A 25760-nucleotide genomic window follows, 5' to 3' on the forward strand; every position below is an offset into this window, starting at 1 on the left:
TATTCCAGATCTTTCCGTAATTTGGATCTCCATGCCTTAAGTCTACTAAAAAATCAATAAACCATTAATTAAACCCAATAGGATTGTTTTGCATCCAATAAGTATTATTTATATCTTAGTTGGGTTCAATTACAAGGTACTGTTTTATTACTACAAAGAAAAAAGGAAATCAGTTTTAAAATTCTGAATTGTTTGATTAAAATGGAGTCTATGGAAGACAGGTTTTCTGTAATTCAGAGCTTTCTGGATAATGGGTTTCTGGATAAGGGATCCCATACCTGTGCTGTCAGAAATACAGGGTGAGGAAATTTTACATTATATTTACATATATTAAGTTCATATTCATATATTAAAGTTCTAATTTTTCCAGTAGGAATAATGGGTGATAGAAAGAAGATCAGTACATTTTTTATGATAACAAACCATGATCCCTTAGAGGACCATGTGCTTATGAAAATGTAAAATAAAGAAACACAAAATGTGAAAATAAGAATAGTTTCACTCAATGTACAGTATTGTGTAGGATTTGCAGCATTGTGCATTTATTGTAATGTTTGATCTATATGCAAAGGCTAAGGGCAAATTTATAAAAATGTGAGCTCACCGCAGAAAAATTCACTCACTTTCTATTCATTCTTATGTGATTTTTAGAAGTGTATTTATTAAATGGTGAATTCTAACTTTCACCCATTGATAAATATGCTTCTAAAAATCCCATAGGAAAGAATATAAAGTGGGTGAATTTTTCTGTGGTGAGCTCCATTCTCACATATTGATAAATCTGCCCTTTAGTTATTAATTTGCAGGGGATCTCCTAATTCCGACATAGAATAAGAATCACTGGCATTCAACAACCTTTGCTTAGCATCCCAGGTAGCAACTTGTAATTTGAGCTATTAGCCCTTAGGGACAACTCAGCTGGATTCAAGGTTTTATACAGCATAATATATTATCTATGCTAAATTATACGTATTTTAAAAGTCACTAAGGACTTCTGTCACTATTAAATGCTCAGGGACACAGGATGAGTTATACAGGTCATAGAACTCTGAACTGGCTGCTAATATCCTTTATCATTTGAACCTTGATGTATGTTTTCCTGTATATTTCACAGACCTTGAGCAAGATATAATGGTTTGGGAAGTATTGTAATTATGTGCAATCTGCAGCTTAGAAAAGTATCTAGCCAGGTATCTGCAGTTTTACCTGTTAGAGCATAAAAAAGAGAGGGTAGATCTTTAATAACAATAAAATTAAAAGTGACATGGCAAAAATTAAGCTAGAAAAGAGCAAATCGTCTCCCACTATCTAAAACAGCGGTTCTCAATCTGTGGGTCGTGACCCCTTTGGGGTTCGAACAACCCTTTCACAAGGGTCGCCTAAGACCATTGGAAAATACATATTTCCTATAGTCTTAGGAATCATTTTATGATTGGGGGTCACCACAACATGATGAACTGTATTAATGGGTCGTGGCATTAGGAAGGTTGAGAACCACTGCTCTAACATCAACATGCACAGATTTTAAAATGCATTGATGTCAGTATACAACGGTATATGCTAATTTAAAAGGGTGGTTCACCTTCACATAAATGAAGCTATTTTAGCAGATTAGGTCATTTTAATAAAATATGTAATGTATCTCTTTAAGAAAATATATACTGTTTTAGAGAAAATTACCTCTGAAGATAGCATTTCTGTATAGGGCAGGAGTCAGTGGAGGCACCAGGGGAGGGGGTCGCTGACCCCTTTCTGCACAAGCCTGTTTTAGCGTGTTGAAGTTCTGAGTAACACTGAGTACTGGCAGTTGAAGCTTCTAAAGCTGCTGCGCATGTCTGCTTCCTGCCTCTCCTCTGATTGGATGCTAAAGTTACAGGCACGTAACATTATCCCTGCTGCTGCTGTCTCCTGCTGTGAACATTCTGGGAGTTCTTTGTAGTAATAAAACAGTACCTTGTACTTGATCCCAACTAAGATATAATTACCTCTTATTGGGGGTGAAACCATCCTATTGTGTTTAATTACTGTTTAAATATTTTTTTTTGTAGACTTAGGGGCACATTTACTGTATCAAAGTACGGTTGCTACCGAATACAAAAAATCGTATTTTTTTCTAATTTATAGACCTGTGCGTATTTTCTGCATTTTTTTGTTAATTTGCACAACTTTTTCATACTTTGCGACAAATTTTATGTGACAAAATCGTATTTGTCACAACAAATACAAAAGTTTTGGATTCATTAAAGCTTGGTTATCGTGACTTTCCTTTTGCCAGGTTGGAGCTGCAGGGTGCCATTGAGTCCTATGGGAGGCTTCCAAAAACATGCACAGAAGGATCAAAGTCAGAAAGGTTTTCCCACCGTTTGTGATTGTTCGGATACAAAATTTTTGCGACTTTCGGATCGCAAATAGGATATTATCGTGATTATTATGATTTTATTCATAAGCATTTTCATGACATTTTCAATCATTTACCCATTTCGGGATTCGAACTCGTACTTTGATGAATCTGCCCCTTAAGGTAGGAGAAAAAAACCTTATCTGGAAAACCCCAGGTCCCGAGCATTCTGGATAATAGGTCCCATACCTGTACCTTGTACTTGATCCTTATTAAATTTGCATAAATCCATATTGGTCTCAAAACAATTGGGTAAATGTTTCTTAGTAGACTTCAGGTATGGTGATCCAAATTATTATTTTTATTTTCATTAAATATGACATAGCTAACATCTGTAAATCTAAATATATTTAGAGATACGGGATATATTATCCAGAATGCATGTGACTTCCCAATCAGGGAGTTTTCGTATTTTGAATAATCATACCTTAAGTATGCTATGAAACATTCAAAATCCAACCCCAGCTTAGACAGGATCAAAAACAGTTTAACAATTTCAGAAAAAAACTTATTTAAACTTATTTGCTTTATATGGACTCTGAGGGGCACATTCATGAAATCACAAGTTCGAATCCCGAATGGGGAAAATTAGTCACGATAATATCGTATTGGCGATCTGAAATTTTCATACCGAACAATTGTAAACAACGGGAAAACCTTTCTGACTTTGATCCTTCTGTGCATGATTTTGGAAGCCTCCCATAGGACTCAATGGCACTCTGCAGCTCCAACCTGGCCCAAGGAAAGTCACGATAACGAAGCGTGAATTAATCCGTAACTTTCATACTCGGTGCGACAATACGATTTTGTTGCACAAATTTTGTTGCAAAGTACGAAAAAGTTGCACAAGGTACGAAAAAGTCACGCAAGGTACGAAATTGTCGCAGAAAATACGCTCGGAGCATTCGAACGAGTGCTCGGAGCGTTTGTGCATTAATAAATGTCCCCATAAGGGTTAGGGCACACTGTGCTTTTCTCAATCCATTCCCCTCTGCTCTGTGTGCCCACACTTCAGCAGGATGCTGTAGTATTTAATGCAGGCACACAGAGGAGTGTAGGCAATCAGATCCTCTTCTCTCAGCCTGACCAAAAAAAACGCAGGGCTGAGAGATACATATATATGAACCTTGTACCCTCACCCTAAGGGAGATGATGTCCCCATAATTCAAAGTTTTCTGTATATTCAGAAAACAAAAACTGTAGTATATAATTTCTACAATACTCTTGTATTTGTGTTTTGTTGTTTTTTTATCTGTATATTCAGGTTTTGGATAAGGAATCCCCTTATACATGTATATTTTATACTGCCAGAAAATAAATAAAGATAGTTTTCTCATTAACATTGCAACATCTGTCTAAATGCCTGGCATTTGCCTTCTACACCTAATGATGTGGTACGTTTACTTTTGTAAAGATTAAACTTAATGGAGGTTCATTGGTTCAATAGACATGCTTGTTTTCTATAACAGGCAGGTATGTCTATGAAGATTTTCATTCATCCAGGTCATGGCATATCTAGTATAAATAAATTTGAAGCAACTGGACTTGTTTAGTAATCATTGAAGACGTTTCACTACTCATCCGAGCAGCTTCTTCAGTTCAACTGACTGGTATGGGAAGTCCTCAGCATATATACTCTTCCACTAATCCAATCACAATGGCACTATGTAACTCTTCAGAAAGGTGACATCTGAAACTCACAGAGGTGTGAATGCTGTGGAGTTACTTTGAAAGGATTACCAAAGTATCATGCAACTCTTCAAACAGGTGTTACTTGTTAGAGTTGCATGAATGGATGTGTGAAGAGTTCTGAAACGAGGCAGAAAGATGAGACATCCAAGAACACCAAAGATACATGGGTTAAGAACCTATCAGACAGGGTACTTACTCAGCCAGAAAAGGACGTGCTAGCCAAGGGGCTAAACTATGCAGTGACACCACAACACGTCCCAGTGGTTGAGCTCATCACAGCCACAGAATCTGCCATCAATAACAACCATATAAAGGTGGAGGAAGCAGAACAACTCAGACTAAAAGTGTCAGCTGCATTGTCAAGTGCCATAGCACCCCCCTCTAACCTTACTACACAAGAGAGGAGAGCTCTCACATCTCTCAGTAAGGACCCGAACATCACCATCCTGCCAGCAGATAAAGGGCGATGCACAGTTGTGCTAAACACAACTGACTATCACTGCAAAATGACCTCGCTACTCAGTGATAGCAATACATATGAACCTTTAAGGAGAGACCCAAGCAGCAGTTACAAGAAAAAGGTGATAGATTGCCTACAACAACTTGAAAAGGAGGAAGCCATTGATCGAGCTTTATACCACCGCCTGTACCCCAGAGAAGCTACACCATGCTTATATGGACTCCCCAAGATACATAAAGATGGAGCACCACTCAGGCCTATTGTCAGCAACATCAATTCAGTGACTTACAGCATTGCAAAATACTTGGCCAACATCTTAGCCCCATTGGTAGGTAAAACAGTGCATCATATCCAAAATGCCAAAGAGTTTGTCACCAAGATTCAAGGAGTTAAACTAGAGGCAGAAGAAACTATGGTATCATATGATGTCACTTCACTGTTCACATGTATACCTACCACAGAGGCTACTGAGACTGTAAGAAATCGACTGCAGAAAGATAACACCCTCAGCAGCAGAACGAAACTCAGTCCCAACCAAGTATGTTTATTGTTAGATTTGTGCCTGAACACCACATACTTCAAATACAAGGACCAATTTTACAGGCAAAAACATGGCTGTGCAATGGGTTCACCAGTTTCTCCCATTGTAGCAAACTTGTATATGGAAGAAGTGGAAAGGAAGGCCCTACTCACATTCAATGGAACTACACCAAGTCACTGGTTCAGGTATGTAGATGACACGTGGGTTAAAATCAGATCCAACGAAGTGGCGGCCTTTTCAGAACACATTAACTCAGTGGACAACAACATCAAGTTCACAAGGGAGGATGTCCATGAGAACAAACTAGCTTTTTTGGACTGTTTGATATCCATTCAAGAGGGGGGTATCTTGAAAACAGAAGTATACAGGAAACCCACTCACACGGATCAATATCTGTTGTTCGATTCCCACCATCCGCTGGAACACAAACTGGGTGTCATTAGAACTCTACACCACAGGGCGGAAAGTGTAACAACTGATACAGAGTCCAAGGACAAGGAATGTAAACATCTCAGAGGAGCACTGAAAGCTTGTGGCTACCCAGACTGGGCCTTTGTCAAAACAAGAGCAACTAAGCCCAACAGGAACACCAAAAGGAATAACCGTCCTGAGGCAGAGAGAAGGCGCAATATAGTCATCCCCTATGTAGCAGGAGTGTCGGAGAAACTCAGGAGAATTTTCAACAAACACCACATCCCTGTGTTTTTCAAACCTAGCAACACACTGAGACAAAAACTTGTACACCCAAAGGATCCAACACCAAAGGAAAAACAAAGCAATGTTGTATACGCAGTCCAGTGTAGCGAGGAGTGCACAGACCTTTACATTGGTGAGACAAAGCAACTGCTCTCTAAGCGAATGGCTCAGCATAGGAGGGCGAACACTACAGGCCAGGACTCTGCTGTCTTTCTACACCTAAAAGACAAGGGACACTCCTTTGAAAATAGCAATGTCCAAATTTTGGACAAAGAAGACCGCTGGTTTGAAAGAGGTGTAAAAGAGGCCATTCATGTCAAAGTGGAGAAACCATCCCTTAACAGAGGCGGGGGACTTCGACACCATCTGTCTGCTACATACAATGCTGTTCTAACATCTGTACCCCGGCAGTTTCAGAACTCTTCACACATCCATTCATGCAACTCTAACAAGTAACACCTGTTTGAAGAGTTGCATGATACTTTGGTAATCCTTTCAAAGTAACTCCACAGCATTCACACCTCTGTGAGTTTCAGATGTCACCTTTCTGAAGAGTTACATAGTGCCATTGTGATTGGATTAGTGGAAGAGTATATATGCTGAGGACTTCCCATACCAGTCAGTTGAACTGAAGAAGCTGCTCGGATGAGTAGTGAAACGTCTTCAATGATTACTAAACAAGTCCAGTTGCTTCAAATTTATTTATACTAGATAACAGGCAGGTATATTTTTGTGTTGGGTTGAAAAACCCAACATACTGTTCTTCGACTTCAGCTTCTTCTTCTGCTTTTTCTTCTTCTTCTTCCGCTTTTTCTTCTTCTTCTTGGCACCTCCCATTTTCTAAACACTACTCCTCCTACAGTTTTAGGGGTACAACACCCAAACTTTCCACACTTCTTCGCCCTATAGCGGAGAAGGTTGCTTGTGCTTTTTTAAGTGATCCCGCCCCCCGTCTTTTTGTGACACCACTCTAAACACCCCAATTTTTTCATTGACTTTGACAAGGAAGATTTTCAAACTGCTGCCACACTTACAGCTTTGAAGCTACACCCCCTAAACTTGAATAATGTAATAATGGGGTCACCCCGAATGAAACAGCGACATTTGTTGGATGACTCCAAGAGGGAGGGGTCAACAACAGCCAATCAAATTTTACCCATTGACTTTTATGGGGAAATTTAAACTTCTGCGAATCTTACAGCTTACAGCTACACACCCCAAACTCGAATCATATTCTCATGGGATCAGACTTAATGAAAATATGATGATTATTGGGTGCCCAAAAGTGGGCGGAGCTGTGAACAGCCAATCAAATTTTATCTATTGACTTGGTGGAAATCCAACCTGCTGCCATTCTCACAGTAATAACACCAGGGTCCCCAAACTTTTTACAGTTGGTCACTAGGGGACTGAAGTTTTAGTTTTGAAAAGTGGGCGGAGCCACCAACAGCCAATCAAATTTCACCTATTGATTTTTATTGGTTGTTTCCAGAGTTCCCAAACTTTGCACAGTCAGTCACTGGTTGACTATACATTCAAGAGTCTTTTAAAAAAAGCAAAGGGGGAGGGACAAACAACAGCCAATCAAATTTCACCGATTGACTTTTATGGGGAAATTGAAACTGCTGCCAATGTTACGGCTCTGAGGCTACACTCCCCAAACTTGAATAACATAGTCAAAAATATGATAAATGTTGGATGCCCAAAAGTGGGCAGAGCTGTGAACAACCAATCAGATTTTACCTATTGACTTGGCGGAAATTCAACCTGCTGCCATTCTCATAGTAATAACGCTGGGGTCCCCAAACTTTGCAGGTTTAGGCACCAGGTAACTGCGGTTCAAGGTTAGAAAAAGTGGGTGGAGCCACCAACAGCCAATCTGATTTTACCTATTGACTTTCAATAGGGAAATTCAACCTGCTGCCATTCTCACAGTATTAACACCAGGGTTCCCAAACTTTTCACAGTTGGTCAATAGGGGACTGCAGTTTTAGTTTTGAAAAGTGGGTGGAGCCACCAACAGCCAATCAGATGTCACCTATTGAATTGTATTGGTTTGATGCCAGGGTTCCCTGCCTGCCCTGCCATTCTTTAAATATTAATACTAAGATCCCCAAACTTTGCAAAGCTAGTCACCAGGTAACTGCGGTTCATAGTAAGAAAAGGTGGGTGGAGCCACCAATCAGATTTTAACTATTGATTTTCAATGGGGAAATTCAACCTGCTGCCATTCTCACAGTATTAACACCAGGGTCACTAGGGGACTGCATTTTTAGGTTTTAAAAAGTGGGTGGACCAACAGCCAATCATACTTCACCTTTTGTTTAAATTTAAAATGCTGCCTTTCTCACACTATTTATATCAGGGTTCCCAAACTTTGCACAGTCAGCCACTGGCTGACTACATATTCAGGGTTAGAACAAGTGGGTGGAGCCACTAACAGCCAATCCATTTCCACCCATTAAATTTCATTGGTTTATATTTAAATTGATACCATTATTTAAGTATTAATTCCAGGTTTGTTAAACTTTCTAGAGTTAGTCACTGGGTATTTTCTGTTCAAAGTTACAAAAAAGTGGGCAGAGCTACCAACACCCAATCACATTTCACCTGTTTACTTTCAATGGTGAAGTGTAAAATGCTGTCAGTCTCGCAGTTTTTATGCCTGTGTCCCCAAACTTTGCAAAGTTTGTCACTGGGGGACTACAGTTCAAAAATAGGAAAAGTGGGTTGGGTCACTAACAGCCAATCAGATTTCATCCATTGAATTTTATTGGTTTAAGTTTAAAATGCTGTCATTCTCACACTATTTATGCCAAGGTGCCCACTGTTCGACTCAAGGTTAGAAAAAGTGGGCACACCCACCAACAACCAATCGGAATTTACCTATTGACTTTTATTGGTTTAAATTTAAACTGCTGCTGGTGTTTTAACTATTAATTCTAGTTAGTCTAGTTAGTCTAGTTAATCACTGGGTAACTGCAATCCCAGGTTAGGGACTGGGGGCGGAGCCACCAACTGCCAATCAAATGTCACTTTCATTAACTTTCAGTGGGGAAATTTAAATTGCTGCCATTCAGACACTATCAAAACCAGGGTCCCCAAACTTTGTACAGTGATTTTTACTATATAACTGTGGCCCAAGGTTAGAAAAGTGGGCGGAGCCAACAACAGATCAGATTTTATTCAGTGACTTCACGTTTTTCAACCCAACATGATGTTTGTTCTCAAACTTCCCTTTCTAGTTTAGGAAGTGCTCTTCTATGCATAGTTAGATACATACATGTATTGTTTTATATAGCAAGTATAGTAAGTATCAACCTGTGCATATCAGGGATTAGTATGGTCCCTCTTGAGAATTTAATGACAACAGACTAAAAGATAATAGCATGACAAACTGTTGCTTCATGGGCTAGAAAAAATATTTTCTTACATAAATAGGGGCATTGATGCAAAATATACCTTTTGCATAAGCTTTACAACCTCTAGTTATGCCTATTTTTGAATATTTCAGCTATCTGTTTTGAGGAGGAAACTCTACCCCACATCTGTATCTCCTTTTCTTATGATTAAGAGTAAAAAAAGAAAACATGTTGATTTGGAGTCACTGTGCCCCCCCAAGAGTTGGACTTAGAATAAATCAATTGGTACTTACACAATTGCTTTCTAATTCCCTGTCTCTTTTTACCAGTATCTTTTCTATTTCACATTGACAAAATTGGACTTTAATGAATAGGTTCAAATGACATTTAAATTCCCAGTTACTTCATTATCATGGGAATAAATTAACCACCAACAGCTGCAAGCTGCAAGTAAATTACAAAATGTTCGTTTCTGATTTTCTGAATAGAGATTACAAGGGTGAAAATAATCACCACACTGGACAGAATATCATGCTATGTGGCGTTAACCCATAAGTTGCCTATGAGTTGTTCATTGCTTTTCAAATCTGGCATTCATAGCCACATTGGATATATGCAGTTTTCCTCAATATGTTTTAGCAGTCAGGTATAATCATACCAGTAAATATGTTTGTTTTTGGGGTTTTTTTTTAGCAAAGAATCCCTTAAATACTTGTATATTTCTAAATGGATTTAAAACCCTGATTTTCAGGCTGAAAAAAGAATTAATATTTTCTCCTTAACTTTACTTTTAATATGTTATAAAATGTAAGTCACTTTTCAAGTTATTTTTATTTTGTTTTTTAAGTTATTGCTAATGATATTTTGATTATTACATTGTTGGTGTCACTTACCCAAGCAACCAGAAACACAGATCAACTGTCCATTTATTTTAATTTTGCTTATTTCTTGTTAGGCCTGCTCCTTATTTTCCATTCAGACTTCTCAGAGTCTTCCTGGTTGCTATAACTGTTGCCTTAGCAACTAGAAAGCAACTGAAATTCCAAGTTGGAAAGTTGCAATAAAAATAAAATACAAAACATACAAAAGTCAAATATGAGGGCAATGCATACTGTATTATTGTAGAATAACACTCTCTAACTCACACTCGGAGTAATATTACCCTTTTATTCACTATACAAAATGTTTTACATCAATCTGTAGATTTCAACCTGATCAATTGAGATGCACATATGCGTATGCTATTACTAGGCATCAGTAATGCAGGGTGTGGGTTCAATTCGTGCCCTGATATACAGATTTTTTTTTATCCCAATATTGACCTCTTGTAAGATGTTTACATTAAAGAAATATTACCTGAAGTTAGGTTATATGATTCAAAAGAAAACCTTAATTTGCATTACGAATTTCCTTTACAAAAAACAACTTTTATCTTTTTGACTTTATTCAGTTGCATTCAAAATAGGAGCTTTTTGAATATGAAGATTTACTCCATCAACCTTTTCATGTCTTACATGAAACGTGCCTGGTTTTCTTGTAACATATCTAATTAAGTTGCTTAAACACAAGAGGTATAATAAGGGTATTGACATTAGTATGATGAGTTAAGCAACATGAAGCATTTACTAATGCTTGATTTTTTCAGTTTGGGATTTTGTCACAGAAAAATAAAGAGATTTTTTTGGTGACAAAACCGTGAGAAAAATGGAAAAATACACCATCTAAAACCTGTCAAGATCATGTAGAAGTCAATGGCAGATGTCTCTTTTACAACTGGAAGATCTTTCTTTGCTTTATGGTTTTAGCAGTTTTTAGGGTTTTTTAGATGCTGGCTTTTGTGCGACATTACAAAACTTTTTTCTGACTGCCATTTGTGGAAATTAGTTTATTCGTGGTATCAAAAAACTATAAAGCCACAATAAATCCAAATGTTAGTAAATCCCTCCACCCATAACACGAAAACATTTTCCCATTCATGAAAGCATGATTTTTTTTTAGAAAAAAAAACGTTTTTTTTCTAATTTATAGAACTTTTCGTAATGGCCATGATAATATTGTTACAATTGCACAACTTTTTTGTGGTTTTCGTAGACTTCCACAAAAAAAGTATTTTCGCAAAGACTACGATCATTTCGCAATTCATTCAAGCTTTGGTATCGTGACTATCTTTTGGCCAGGTTGGATATGTACAGTGCCATTGAGTCCTATGGAAGGCTTCCAAAATCATGCATTGAAGTTTCAAAGCCAGAAAGGTTTTCGTGCCATTTACGATAGTTTGGATTCAAAAATTTTGTGACTGTCGGATCTCAACCACCTTCGCATGACCAAGAAAAGAATTTTCATGACATTTTTGCATAAATTATATATATACAGGTATGGGACCTGTTATCCTGAATGTTTGGGACCTGGGGTTTTCCGGATAAGGAGCCTTTCCATAACTTGGATCTCCATACCTTAAGTCTGCTAAAAAATTATCTTTTTTTAATAAATTTAAATATATATATATTTTTTTTAAATGGAGGTTATGAGAGATCAATTTTCTATTATTTGGAACTTTCTGAGTAACAGGTTTTCAGATAATGGATCCCACACCTGTATATGGAATGGAAAAAAATAATATAATGCAAAAAAAATTGCTCTATTCATTTATTGGAGAGAATGCCTGAGTGCACACCACAAAAAAAGCAATATAGAATGTCATATAAAGAAGGGCACTCTATAAAAATATTTGGAATAACAAATAAACTTTATTTATTATTCACCATACTTTTAAGTCCTGTGGGTCTCTGCTTTATATGATGATATATATAGTTCTATAAAGAGTGACATTAGATCTTCTTGTTTAAGTACTAAAAACATTCTATTATATGGATCTGATATGATATTTTCTACATAAACATGTGCCCTATTGCTTTATTTCAATTTAAATGGTTGATCCCATGGTTACACTGCAGCTTTCTTTTGCGACGTTTTCGTATTGAGCGCTACTACCTTTCCGATTTTTGGCTACGAAAAAGTCACGACAATTCGCGCAAGTCGTAATGGCTATGAAAAAGTTGCGACAATTTACGAAAAAGTCGCGACGGCGCCGAAAAAAACGCAAAATACCGATCATTACGGAAAAAACGCATTCGGACGCTTTTGATCCGTTCGTGGATTAGTAAATCGGCCCCTATATGTATAAGAATGGTCCCTTTAACTGATTGATTGCTGTAGAGTGTAAATTGAGCAGCAGTAAAGGGGAAAATTCACATTTAAAACACCATTAGTAAATACTGCTTGTGCCTTATATACAGTATATCCCATTTGTATGAAAAGAGACAAATGGGAATTGATATTACATGTAAACAATCTCCTGTACCATAAAGGCTTTGCAATTCAAAAGAATGAATCAGGCAACCGTGAAAGCAAAAGCTTTGTGCCTAAATAATAATATAATGAAACAGAATAAAATAAATCCAAACAAGAGATCAATTGTGTCAGCAAGCAGGTGCTAACAATGTTTAGTTACATTTACATTTTCTATTACATGCAAGAACTGTTTCATTAACATATATGGCATTTCCTAAATCCATTTCTTTCAAACAAATTAGGATTCTAAATGACGTTTAGCTAATTAAATGACATAATGGTAATGACTACATAGTTCTTTGCAAGCATTTGCACTAAGCTGTCATTTGACTATTAGCTTTGTTTGTTACACAACAATAGAAATAACTTGCATATTTATCTGTATTACAAGAGTTTTTAAAATTCTATTTGTGTTACCAAAACAGACATCACAATGACAAGAAGTTGTCTCCTGTCATCCGCTGAATATTTCATAATGTATCAATGTGTACTTTTACCCAGAAAAGGCACTTGAGCTGTGTAATTTAAATAAAGGACTTATATTGTATAGACATTATTTTTTTGTTATAGCTGACAATATAATACTGCACATTATGCTTCATAATAATTTGGCAGTTATAATGTGACTCGCTATATCTGAAAGCTGCTGTATAAACATTGTGATTGATATAAGGATGTCAAGTAATTTTCGTTATTGTTCTATGAATTTTTAATAAAAACGGCTCAGTGGTAAGGATTTATGGTTTTGCTGCCATCCTAAGACAAAAGCTTCACATTTTATACTATATTACTATATTTAATTGAAAATAAAAATGTTATTGTGGTCTTAATTACATATGTGCATTTATTAAGATAATTGTGCTATAGTTATTCACATCTTTAGGGAACCAGTGTGTGTGTGTATGCAGAAAACAATAAGTAAATATTTCATAAATAATGTATGCTCAATCACACATCTGAAACTGGATTAAAAGAATGTTGAGATACACAGCAGGAAATATGTTTAGTCTTGTGTGTATTATTTTACATCTTTGTTCATATATCCTTTGCCTTCCCCATTATATTACATTCTCCATTGGTTTCATACATTGAAATATTTAATTGGTACTTAAAATCTTTGCATTCATTATAGTTTTCAGAAAAAGACATAATTAATGTTTAAAATATGTTATATATGTATATCTTTATTTATAAAGCGCTACTTATGTACACAGCGCTTGATCCATGGGGATGACCGTTTCCATTTGAATTGACCAAACTAAAATACGTTTAAACACTCACCAGTAAGCAACATGACATCTCCCACTCATATACTGTATTATGAATATATACAAGCTTTTAGTGATTGTTGTGTGAACACATTAACAGGAAAATTGCTAAAAATCATTAAATGTTTCACAATTTTTGTCACTTTTCTTACTTGGGGAAAAATAGTTTTACTACAACCAGTAAAAATCTCTTGAAAATGGGCAAGACAATTTTCTCACACAAGCAAGACTTACCAGAGGTTACCAGAGGTTATAATAATTATTATCCACTCTGTTATTCCACCTGGCAAAATACCTTCCAGCAATACTCAAAAAACAATATTAACAAATACATAAGTAGCGTGCATGCACATACCTAGATGGAGTGTGCAATTTCAAGCGCAACTGGCATGTTTTTTTTCTATAATACAGTAGTTGCGTCAAATATTTTCATATTTCTGGTGTTTGCTATGCTTTGTTTTCTCAGTATAAGTGTGCTGTGCCTATTGACATAGACTCTGCATATCTCTTCCCACAACACAATCCAATGTTAACAATTTTTAAATAATTGATTTTGCTTCTTTTACAGACCACTTTAACAGTTGTTGGTAGTAAAATGAGTTATTATACTTGGCACATCTCTGCACTTGCTATTGAATTGACGCCTCCTAAGTCTCTGACTAGGGAGAAAATGCCAGAAGAGAACATAGTGCTGTGAAATCTAAAGATTTATTGTTGTGACAAAAATCCAGGAAATCTTACAGAAAATTCTTCCTTTTAATTCTGCTTCTACTATCCATATGGTTGCATGAAGACTGAAGCAAGATAGGAAAAAAATAGTTGGTGAGTTAGAACTATTACAAATTATTTGGATCTTTAGAGCAACTGTGGTAGCAGGAGAATGCAGTTCATAAAGTTACCCTCCCCCTACCTGTCCAAGTGTAATTAATATTTCCTTGCCTGTAAACTTGGGACAGTAACTAAGGAAAGGAGAGGCTCATTAATTCAGAACTCATTATCTTGGTTTAAAGTAACTCTTCTGGGGAAGGTAGAAGGAGTAAAAATAAAACAATAATGAATTGGCAGTTGATAAATATTTATTATTTTAAAGAGTAAACAAAACACATTTTTAATAGAAGCTCTAATTGCTAGGCTGCTAATATCAGCTAATAATATATAATATAAGGTTATTTGCAAACAGAGGCTGATGAACTCCATGGACATTCATTTGTACATATTTGCTAGGAAGCAATAAATGAGACAAAAGTATGTTTTACCATTTCTGTGCCAAATAATTTAGATCTCTTTACCCTTTTTAGGCAAACAGGTACACATTTTTTCTACCACTTCTGGTCATTCCTATTAGATCAGATTGTAGCACAATAACTAAAAATGTTCCTCATTGTCAGGAAAAAAATTAATAATGAATTGAAACATTGATTCCAATACATTTGTAAATTCATAATGTTTTCAGTTGCTTTGAGCAGTCGACCCTCATTTTTTTTACGTGACGTTAAATATCAATGGCCGCACTAAGCTCTAACACCCCGCTAGTACGAAAGCTAGCCTTTGGTACAAAGACGTATAAACATTGTAAATTATGGAGAAGCAAGCAGTGCATGGATTGTAACATAGTAAAACAAGAGAGGGAGCGGGGAAATGTTTTTGAGTTCAACGTTGCTTGGAGTTGTTTGTGTAAGTGAAGCTGCCAAGTCACAAGCTGGTGGTGTGCCCACAATGGAAGGTGGGGAAACAGCAGTTTGGACAATGGGACTAAGGCAAAACAGGAAAGGGCATTTGTGATGAGAATGGAAGGGGGTAAGTACTACATTAGAGCATGTGTAGTCATGAAATTACTCTTGTCGATTAAAAAAAATAATTTACTCCCTACTAAAATGCATAAGGCTATTGAAATGTACCTCAAACATCACTGACATTTATAAAACAATTATGCCGATTTTACGCCGTTTTTACACGGCAAAGCCTGGCGATGTGTGGCGAATTTTCTCTCCGTTTTTTACACATCATAATAAATATGCCCCTAAGTGTGCATTTGAATCTATTAAGAAAGAAATAGGATTAGCATTAGTGACTACATCATAGAAACAGCAAAAGTTAGGTCACCACAAATTGATTTTTTTTCGTCTCCAGCAGCTAAAGTATCACTGTATCCCTTGACAACAGACAGTTTCTAGAGAAGCTTTATGGAGGGTCAAAGACCTAAGAATGGAGCTTTAACTATGTGAAATGATTTCTTCAGATATCCAAGATTTTCTAAGATCCCTAGTGGTTAATGTGATTAAAAAGGCTGTAAAAATGTAATGATTTGGGATATCCTAAGACTGATAGCTTGGCCCACATCCGATTTAAAGGCCTGAAATAAAGCATAAGGAAAGTAGGAAAGAAGTATTCAGTTCAAGAACACTTTACATTTTTATAAATAGTTTACAATTTTTAAAAATTCTAAGTAGATTTTAGCATAAAGGACCAATACTGTTACCTCCCATATACAGTATATGGTGGTTCTAATGCTATTTTGCATGTAGATGTTTAAATAAAATATAGGGTTTTTTTTCTTTCTTTTGTTCCATTCCTTACAGATTGCTGTAGGGGTATTTAATGCATTTCTTTATTGTTTCTTGATTTTGTTTTAAATATATATATTATATATATATATTATTATTATTATTATTATTATTAACATTTATTTATAAAGCGCCAACATATTCCGCAGCGCTGTACAATAAGTGAGTTTCATACATTGGACATACAGAGTAATATATAAAGCAATCAATAACCGATACAAGAGGTGAAGAGAGCCCTGCCCAAAAGAGCTTACAGTCTACAAGGAGAAAGGTTTGAGACACAAAGGGGCTGATTTACTAAGACACGAATTTGAATCCGAATTGGAAAAATTCCGATTGGAAAACGAACATTTTGCGACTTTTTCGTATTTTTTGCGATTTTTTCGGCGCCTTTACGACTTTTCGGAAATTGTCGCGACTTTTCCGTTACCAATACGATTTGCGCAAAAAAACACGAGTTTTTCGTAGCCATTACGACTTGCGCGAAAAAACGTGAGTTTTTTGTAGCCATTACGATTCGCTCGTATCTTGTTGCGACTTTTTCGTATTGAGCGCTCGTAAGCGGCGGGCGAAACTTTCAGACTTAGCATGATTTTGGAAGCCTCCCATAGGACTCAATGGCACCCTGCAGCTCCAACCTGGCCCAAGAAAAGTCACCATACTGAAGCTTGAATGAATCCGAATGTTTCGTACTCGGCGCGAAAGCTGCGGAAAAGGCGCGACTTTTTAACGCTACGAAAAAATCGCAACATTTTGCGCAACTTTCGGAATGGCTACGAAAAAGGCGCGACTTTTCGCACAAGTTTTAACGCTACGAAAAAAATCGCCAGATTTTGAGCAACATTCGGAATGGCAACGAAAAAGTTGCGATAATTTTTCCGAAAAATCGCCAAATACCGATCATTACGAAAAAAACGCAATCGGACGCATTCGGCCCGTTCGTGGGTAAGTAAATGTGCCCCATAGTGTGGGAATGGGCATGACCAGAGTTGTGAGAGGTGTGGCACAGCGTATTGCTTTTAGGAGCACACTGAGGTTATGTTAATCTAGGGTAAGCTTCTTTAAATAAATGCGTTTTTAGAGATTTCTTGAAGGCAGAGAGATTGGGAGAAAGTCTGACAGTTTGTGGGAGCGAATTCCAGAGAAAGGGGGCAGCCCTTGCAAAATCTTGAATGCAAGTGTGTGAGGAGGGAATGACAGAGGAGTTGAGGAGCAGGTCAGTAGAGGAGTTTAACAAGCGGGTTGGATGGTACCTAGAGATGAGTTCCGAGATGTACAGAGATCTACAGTTAGTATTAATGGTTGTATATATAGTTTATGTATGTGAGTGTATAGATTGGTAAGTATAGGTTGTGCAAGTGGAGATAGTGGATAAGCAGGAAGAGACACGAGTTAGAAGCTCTGGGTTGAGATTAGGAGAGGAAAAATAGATCTGAGTATCATCAGCATAGAGGTGGTACTGAAAGCCAAAAGAATTGATTAATTTGCCAAGTGAGGAGGTATAGAGAGAAAATAGTAAGGGGCCCAGGACAGAGCCTTGAGGAACCCCGACAGAAAGAGTCATGGGAGAAGACGATTCACCATTGTAAGAGACACTGAAGGATCAATCTGAGAGATAAGATGAAGACCAGGATAAGGTCACGAAGGCCAAGAGAGCAGAGGAAAAAAGGAGTAAGAAAGCAGGCATTGGTTATACAACATACATGTTTACAGTGATATTATTAGATCTTTTAATGGGAAAATGTTAACTTTTTGATGCTTAGATAATTTTCATACATAGCTAGATTATACATAGCTAAATAGATAACTCATTTTATCCATAGCTGCCCACTACTTGTAACAAAGTAATTTCAGATAATCTTCATACATAGCTGAATAATACATAGCTAAATAGATAGCTTATATAGCCTATAGTTGCCTACTTGTAAAAAAGTAGAAATATAAAGTTATAATTGACTCAATTTATCAGTAAAATAATTCAGAAATCAGATATTTCCAGTTGCCACAAAGAGAATTCTGAGAATTGCTGATTTGAAATTGTGTGAATGTAGATTCCATTTAACTATTGCCACTACAGAATTACTTTTAATTTTGCTGACAAGAGGTTATTTACAAAGACCAGGGGAAGAAGTGAAAGAGTGCAAAGGCGTGCAATTTTCATTCAGGCAGCAGTTTTTCCATCTGTCTGTCTGTCCTCTGCACCTCACAGCCTGTGAATCTTTTCAAAGATTAGCAAATTTTTCGGCAGATCAAAATGGGACAGATTTGCTCTTCACTACCAGACACTACTGTATTCATCACGAAATCTGCAGGTCTCTGTGCCCTAAAATGGAGTGCAGAGACATGTGGAAATTTTACATTAGAGTAATGCAGTATGCACCCATCTCACCCATTTTTTCTGCTTTGTGAGCCCAAATAAGTTAGGGCAGTGCTGTCCAACTGGCAGCCTGTGGGCCCCCCCTTTGTGTGCCCCCCCCCCATCTGTCTGGCTGTTGTGACTGCTCACCCTAGTATAACTTTAAATGGTACTGAGATTGAATGCATTGCTTACACCTTAGATTCAGGCTGTAAACCCCTGTAAATTCCTGCATTGTTCACACCAAGGACAGACTGTAGGAGCAGTGCTGTATGTACCGCAGTACAAAGCATTTGTTTTGGAGTGGCGACAATCAATTACTTACATAGGCATGATAGGTTTCCCTCTCTCTCTGCATACTCTCATACCTGCCCTATGCTGTCTGTGTGTGCCATACTCTGCCTGCCCTATGCTGCCTGTGGGTGCCATACTCTACCTGCCCTATGCTGCCTGTGTGTGCCATACTCTGGCTGCCCTATTCTGTCTGTGGGTGTCATACTCTACCTGCCATATGCTGCCTGCATGTGCCATATTCTGCCTGCCCTGTGCTACATGTGTGCGCCATACTCTGCCTACCCTACCCTGCCTGTGTATGACAAACTCTGCCTGTCCTATGCTGCCTGCATGCAATACTCTGCCTGCCCTTTGCTGCCTGTGTGTGCTATACTCTGCCTGCCTACCTTGCCTGTGTGTGACAAACTCTGCCTGCCCTATGCTGCCTGTGTGTGCCATCCTTTGCCTACCCTATGCTGCCTGTGTGTGCCATACTCTGCCTGCCCTACCCTGCCTGTGTGTGCCATACTCTGCCTACCCTATGCTGCTTGTGTGTGCCATACTCTGCCTACCCTATGCTGCTTGTGTGTGCCATACTCTGCCTGTCCTATGCTGCCTGTGGGAAGTTACATACTGTAGTTACATAGTTACATAGGGTTGAAAAAAGACCAGAGTTCATCAAGTTCAACCCATCCAAGTAAACCCAGCACACACAACCCACACCTACCAATCTATACACTCACATACATAAACTATATATACAACCACTAATACTAACTGAACCTAGTGGGGGGTTGTTTGGGGAGTTTGTTAGATTTTTAAAATAGTTGTTATGGGGTCCCTAAGGTGTGTAATTATGTGAAGGTGATTGCTGTGCTATCCATGGGGGAGAAGGAGGCATATGGATTTCAGGGTGTAGCTTATTTTGAAATGATACATTTTTTCACATGAGTGAAGGGTAATATCCCTGCAATGAGCACCAGTTATTTGTTGGGTTTTTTTGTTTTTTATTTTTTTGTGCCATCTACCATCATCAATGGGTGTGGTTTAAAAAGGGCAGTGGTCAAAACAGGCTTGCATTTTTGGCCCTATACCACGTAGGCCAGAAAAATTCCTGACCTCCGTACCACAGACGTTGCACAGCACTGAGTTAACAGATGAAAACAGGTGAAAAACCACAAATGTAAATGTTATTGCATATTCTAAAAGTTGCATTCGTAGGTGTTAATTCTGTGCTGTGACTGATAAATACATAAAAGTAATACATGCTTTTCTTAAAATGAGATACAATACTTCAATTTTGATTTCCATTACAGCATTGCAGAAATCAGATTACAATGTTAAGAAAAGTCTTAACATGTAACTTTGCTTTATAAGTTCACCATGCCTTTACAATCACTAAAATTAACTGTTAAAAATTAATTGTTAAAATTGAATCTGTAGATTTCAGAGTTATTTAGCATGTGTAGGTCTGTTTTTAGTAATAAAGATTTTTTTGTTTAGAATCTCTGTTATGTGTTAGAATAAAATTATGAACTGGTGTTTAGTAAGTTATGTAAGGTCAGCTTTTCCTTGATGAAAGCAGCTACTTAAAGTCACTTCTGATCTAAGAATCTGAATAAGCTAATCAGCAAAGGAATATATAAGTAAGACACACTGATTGCCTTCTTAAAGTTAAATGAAGTCTTTTGTACAAAAGTTTTGTGTAGCTTATTGTGTAAGCCAGTGTTGCACAGATAATTCAAGTGCCATATCAAAGTTTTCCTGTTCCATGTGTTATTGTAAATGATGTAATGGCATTTAATAGAGAATTTGTTTTTAGATCTACTTAAATAACTTTACATAAATGTGTGGAGAAGAACAATTTTCAAGTGGTATTGGAAAAGAGGGTAGTGCAAGTACTGGAGATTCTCTAGAACCACTTCCGATTTAAAATCTGAATAAGCTAATCAGCAAAGAAATATAATAGTAAGACACACTGATTGCCTTTTTAAAGTCCTTTGTATGAAAAGTTTTTGTAACTTATTGTGTAAGCCAGTGTTGCACAATTAATTCAAGTATAAAGGTTTTCCTATTTGATATGTGTTATTGAAAATTAGATATTGGTATATAATGAGGAATGGCAAGCCCATAAATTATGCAGAAGATGTAGGCTCCTGTACAGGTTGCATAGGTCTTAGTTGCTATGATGCATCTCCTTTAAATTGTCAGGAAAAGTTCAGAACACACCTTGTAATAGGTCATGACTGTATGGTAAATGAATACACTGTTCTGGTATGGTGGGTAGACCACAGGTAGTGTGCTAATTTTTAAGTTTATGTCAAGCTGTTATAGTGCCCCATGCGCATATACATTTAGAGCCGATGGCTTGAATAAATGGTGGAAAAAGAAAATGCACCTAGTTCATTTGGTGGTAGCCATGCACTCCCACACCCATTATATTTTTCTTTGATAATCAAGTTCATAATGATTGAAACATAGTTGCAAATCATTAACTGAAATACAGTGCCTATAAAGCAGAAAAAAACAGATTGCAGATGTCACAGTTATAGTTATTTTCCCTTGGAAAAAATTTGATTTTAGTGGCTTATACATGAAATCAGCAATTAAAGCAAAGTGCCTGAATTAAAAAAAAGGAAATTTGTTATATCAGTTAAAATATGAATTTCAAAATGTAAATATTCAAAAAAAGAAATGCTATACCTTTCCCACATACTGTGGCTCAGAACCCATATATTCTTCAAGCACGAAGAACTGATTCCATACCCATCCCCGTTTAACTCGCTGAGCGGCTGATCTTCTTCCTGGCATTGTGATAATAGCATTTTCTCTCTGCTTCGGTGATGAAATCTGTGGTGGCTGCTGTGACTGCAATGGTGTTAAAAGACCTCCATCAAAAAGGAACCAGAGAAGAAGCGATAAGGAGTTCCTTGTAAGCATTGGAAAAGACTTCCCTACTGCCGGGTAGTTAAAATTCCAATACGGGCAGCAAAATTGTAGGATCCAGCTTTGAACTTTTTTTAACTTCACCATGCAACATGGACTTTTACTGTGGTAATATAAAATGATGTATCCCTTCTCTAGCTGACAACTTTGCTGTCACATTTATATCCATCCCCGAGTGCCTGTAATTAGCAAATTACAGTTGTAAGAACTACAAATATATATCCAATATTCAATTTTAAAATATTAAGGCTGTTTAAGAAGGAAACATTATAAGTGTATCATTTCCCAGTTAGAAATACATCAATACTTTTCCTAATTGAAATACTTTTCCAAAGCCTGACACAAAAAAATGTATCAATTTAATAAAACAACCAATCAGCAAGTAACATTTCTCACCTGTTTAAAAATAAACATGTTATTGGTTGCTGGGGGTTACTGCACCTGAGCAAAATGTGTGCCTTTTATTACTTATGAGTGCCCTATTTACTATTATATGTGGATAAGAATGTTATTTATTAAAAGCAAGTGTTTGTTCAGATCTATTACTCCACACTGGTAAACAATTATTCATCTTCAGAGGCTCAAACATAACACTGTAAAACATCAGGGGCACAATGGTTTACTGTAGTTAAGCAAAATATATCTGAATTTCTGAAACCCTTAAGCAGCTATCAGAGTGCCTAACTGTAGATGTAAACTGGGTTTTTGATTTTCTGAAAGCTAATTTAAACTAATAGACATAAATCAAATCATATTCTAAATCAACAACTTATCAACAACTAAGATTTTGAACTTGCAAAAAGTACACTAATGCTACTGTATATTCCTCATGAAATGCAACCTATATATTAATAAACTTAAGTGGGAAAATTCAAGGACATTATTCTCATAGTAGCAAATTGAATGTGTTATTTGGTTATATAGAAAGGGGAGAACATATAATAAAAGGAAAATAAAAACCACATACATCTTAACAGCAGGTAAAAATGTAAAATGCAAACTACTTTTTAGAAATAATTGTGCCTCATTGTATGCAAAATAAAATATATGACAATTAAGTATGTGCAACATTCAAAACAAAACCATAAAGATTTTATGAGCCAAATCATGACAACTCCATTATAAGATCCCAATTACAATAAATGAACTCTATAAAAGCCTGAATAATATGGTATTAATGTTCATTCCAGAATAATACTTTGTCAGCCACATTCAACTTGAAACAGCATTTTATAAACTGAGATTAAGCTAATGTCATTTTTCCGCACATGCATCATTAATTGCTGGACATATAATCCAGGGAAATAAATGTCCTGTGCGTACAGAATTACTGGTTGATTCTTGCTCAATAAATGAATCTGACAAAGTTTGTAGTTGCTCTTTGTGGTTTGATGACTATGGTTACTGTACCTTGTAAGAAAAGCATTTTTGATCTTCCTAATTTCTATGATCAGTTGAATTATGAAAATATTGTTATTGCAAATTAAGTCATGCCCAGTATATGTAAGCACAATTTCTGTAAATCTGTTCAAAGTAAACATAGGCATGGTATGGCTTTGGCATGAAATCAAATTCTGAAAGAAGAAGCATATTTCCACTGTTACAGTGAAAAGCACTGAGAAATGGAAGATTTGAATTGTGTGTTTATAGTCAATAAATAGTCTAGCCATATGGCTTTTATATTAACCTCTCCAGCTCTGCCCCCAGCCCATAAAATGATTGCAGATATTAATGTTATTAATGAGGAAGAATGATACATATAGTATATAACAATATATAATATAAGGTGTACCAGAAGCTCACCAAAAATGTTGATACACAATCTATTCTAAAGTCTTTATGATCTATATCAAAATAACAAGCAACATAAGAAAGAATAAATAGTGAGTTAATGATATACTGTCAGTGTATTAAAAATGTTTCCTTTTGCATAATTTTGTTTAAATTAGTGTAGTTGTAAAAAATGTTTTATTTTCTAATGAAAGACATTTTTGGCATTTTTAATTTGCTTAGGAGAATCCATTTCCTGGTCCATACTTTATATTTATTTCTTCATTCATTCTGGCAAAAACCACAAGTTTGAAGTTGCACTATGCCTAGACATTCTACATATACATTCAGAAACAGTCATTTCCACAAAAGACAAAGCAAAATAAATTACGCTTGTGTATGGCTTGTTAATGTTTGTTGCACTGCTGCTTGGAATGCCTGTGGCGTATTTATTAATGAGAGTAAAAGACATAAGGAAGCTTAGTTAAGTAAATGGATCCAATAAACTTGTGAACTATATAAATATATGAAATATGAAACCATATGACACCAAATATCACAAGGGGGTAATTATGTGATGAAAGTATCATTTTAAATAAGTGTTAGGGTTGTAGAAACACTAAAATGGCATTTAGTAATTGCAGCTTTACATTTTATGAAATAATGGACATTCTAAGAAGCTTAAATAGCTTTTCAAAATTCTACAAGGAATTGTGTTAACACAAAGCAATATTTAGTTAATATATAAAGGCATAGTATTTGTTATCCATTATGCAGGGTTTTTATAACTAAAAGGTCTTCCCAAAATATGGATCAACATAAACCATAAGTTTTGCAAAATTGACACTAAGGGGCATATTTATTATGCTATGTAAAAAACGGCGAGAAAATTCAGCACACATCGCCAGGCTTCGCCGTGTAAAAATGGCGTAAAATCGGCATAATTGTTTTACGCGTTTTTTCTTCCACCGGAACTTATGGAAAATAACGGCGTAATATCTGGCGTAATATCCGGCGTAATATCCAGCGTTCAGATGGCGATCTTTTCCATTTATTTTACACAGGTTTTTACTCCATTTTTTCGGCGAATTAGTTTTACACAGCATAATAAATACGCCCCTAAGACATTAAGTGAACCCAATAAGATTTTGCCACAACAAGCGAAACTCCAGACCCCCTCTTTAGCTACCTGCAACTGAAACATTTATTTCAGACAACTCTACTAAAACAGGATCAGCCCTCTCACAGGATTTGAATGCAACAAGATGTGCAAAACCGGCCTTCCACAAAGGGCCCTAATTGCTATCATGTATTTATCATGCTGTGTAAAAAGTGGAGTGAAGCATTACCAGTGATGTTGCCCAGGCCAAAGCATCTGATTGGCTGCTATGAGTAACATCACCGGGGATGTTTTACTCCACTTTTTACACACTATGATAAATATACCCCTTATAACAAGCCTACCAACTGATCCTTTCCCAAAGAACAGGTACATGTTAAAATGGGAAAAGGCCCTTTCTCAAGAAATATCCATGGAAACCCTGAAGGAAATATGGGAAAATGCAAGGAAAAAATGTATCATGTGTGAGACAAAAAGAGAGCCTGTATAAAACATTGTTTTTCTGGTACTATACACAAGGTAAGTTACATAAACTGTTACCTAATGAAAGTCAGCAATGCTGGAGATGCTGCAGGAGATATAATATATAATTATGTGGTATTCTATAGAGACCACACTCTATACCCACTAACGACCCTGACTGGGAACCATCGGACCTTAAAACCACAGCTGAACTGAGATTAACAAATTACATTTTGACTGCATGTTGACTGGGGATCACATACCGGTGGAAAAACCCTCACCCACCAACACTCTCTGAGATAATTCCCAGGATTATTGATATGAGAGAAATAGAGCATATGACAGCCAGAATCTGAGGTACAATTCCCAGTTTCAATAAAGTATGGGCTAGATGGGACATCTTTACAACCACAGATGTGTATAAAGAATTATGTGAAGCCTAGACCTAGAAATAGAAGTAGCAGCCCTCAAACAACAAACACATATACAATGAAGCCCTGT

The 25760-nt window shown here is 36.6% G+C and overlaps 1 protein-coding gene across 1 annotated transcript in view; it reads right to left on the reverse strand.

Moving 5' to 3' along the window:
- The window catches only part of cdh12 (cadherin 12, type 2 (N-cadherin 2)), a 410646-nt gene that overhangs the window by 138511 nt on the left and 246375 nt on the right, over positions 1–25760 (reverse strand). The window contains exon 6 of the mRNA XM_018094961.2: positions 21665–22086. Coding sequence (XP_017950450.2) covers positions 21665–21994 — 330 coding nt within the window. The 5' untranslated portion in view covers positions 21995–22086. The remainder of the gene's footprint in view (positions 1–21664; positions 22087–25760) is intronic.

This window comes from Xenopus tropicalis, chromosome 6 (genome assembly GCF_000004195.4).
Source record: "Xenopus tropicalis strain Nigerian chromosome 6, UCB_Xtro_10.0, whole genome shotgun sequence".
NCBI classification, from domain to species: domain Eukaryota; kingdom Metazoa; phylum Chordata; class Amphibia; order Anura; family Pipidae; genus Xenopus; species Xenopus tropicalis.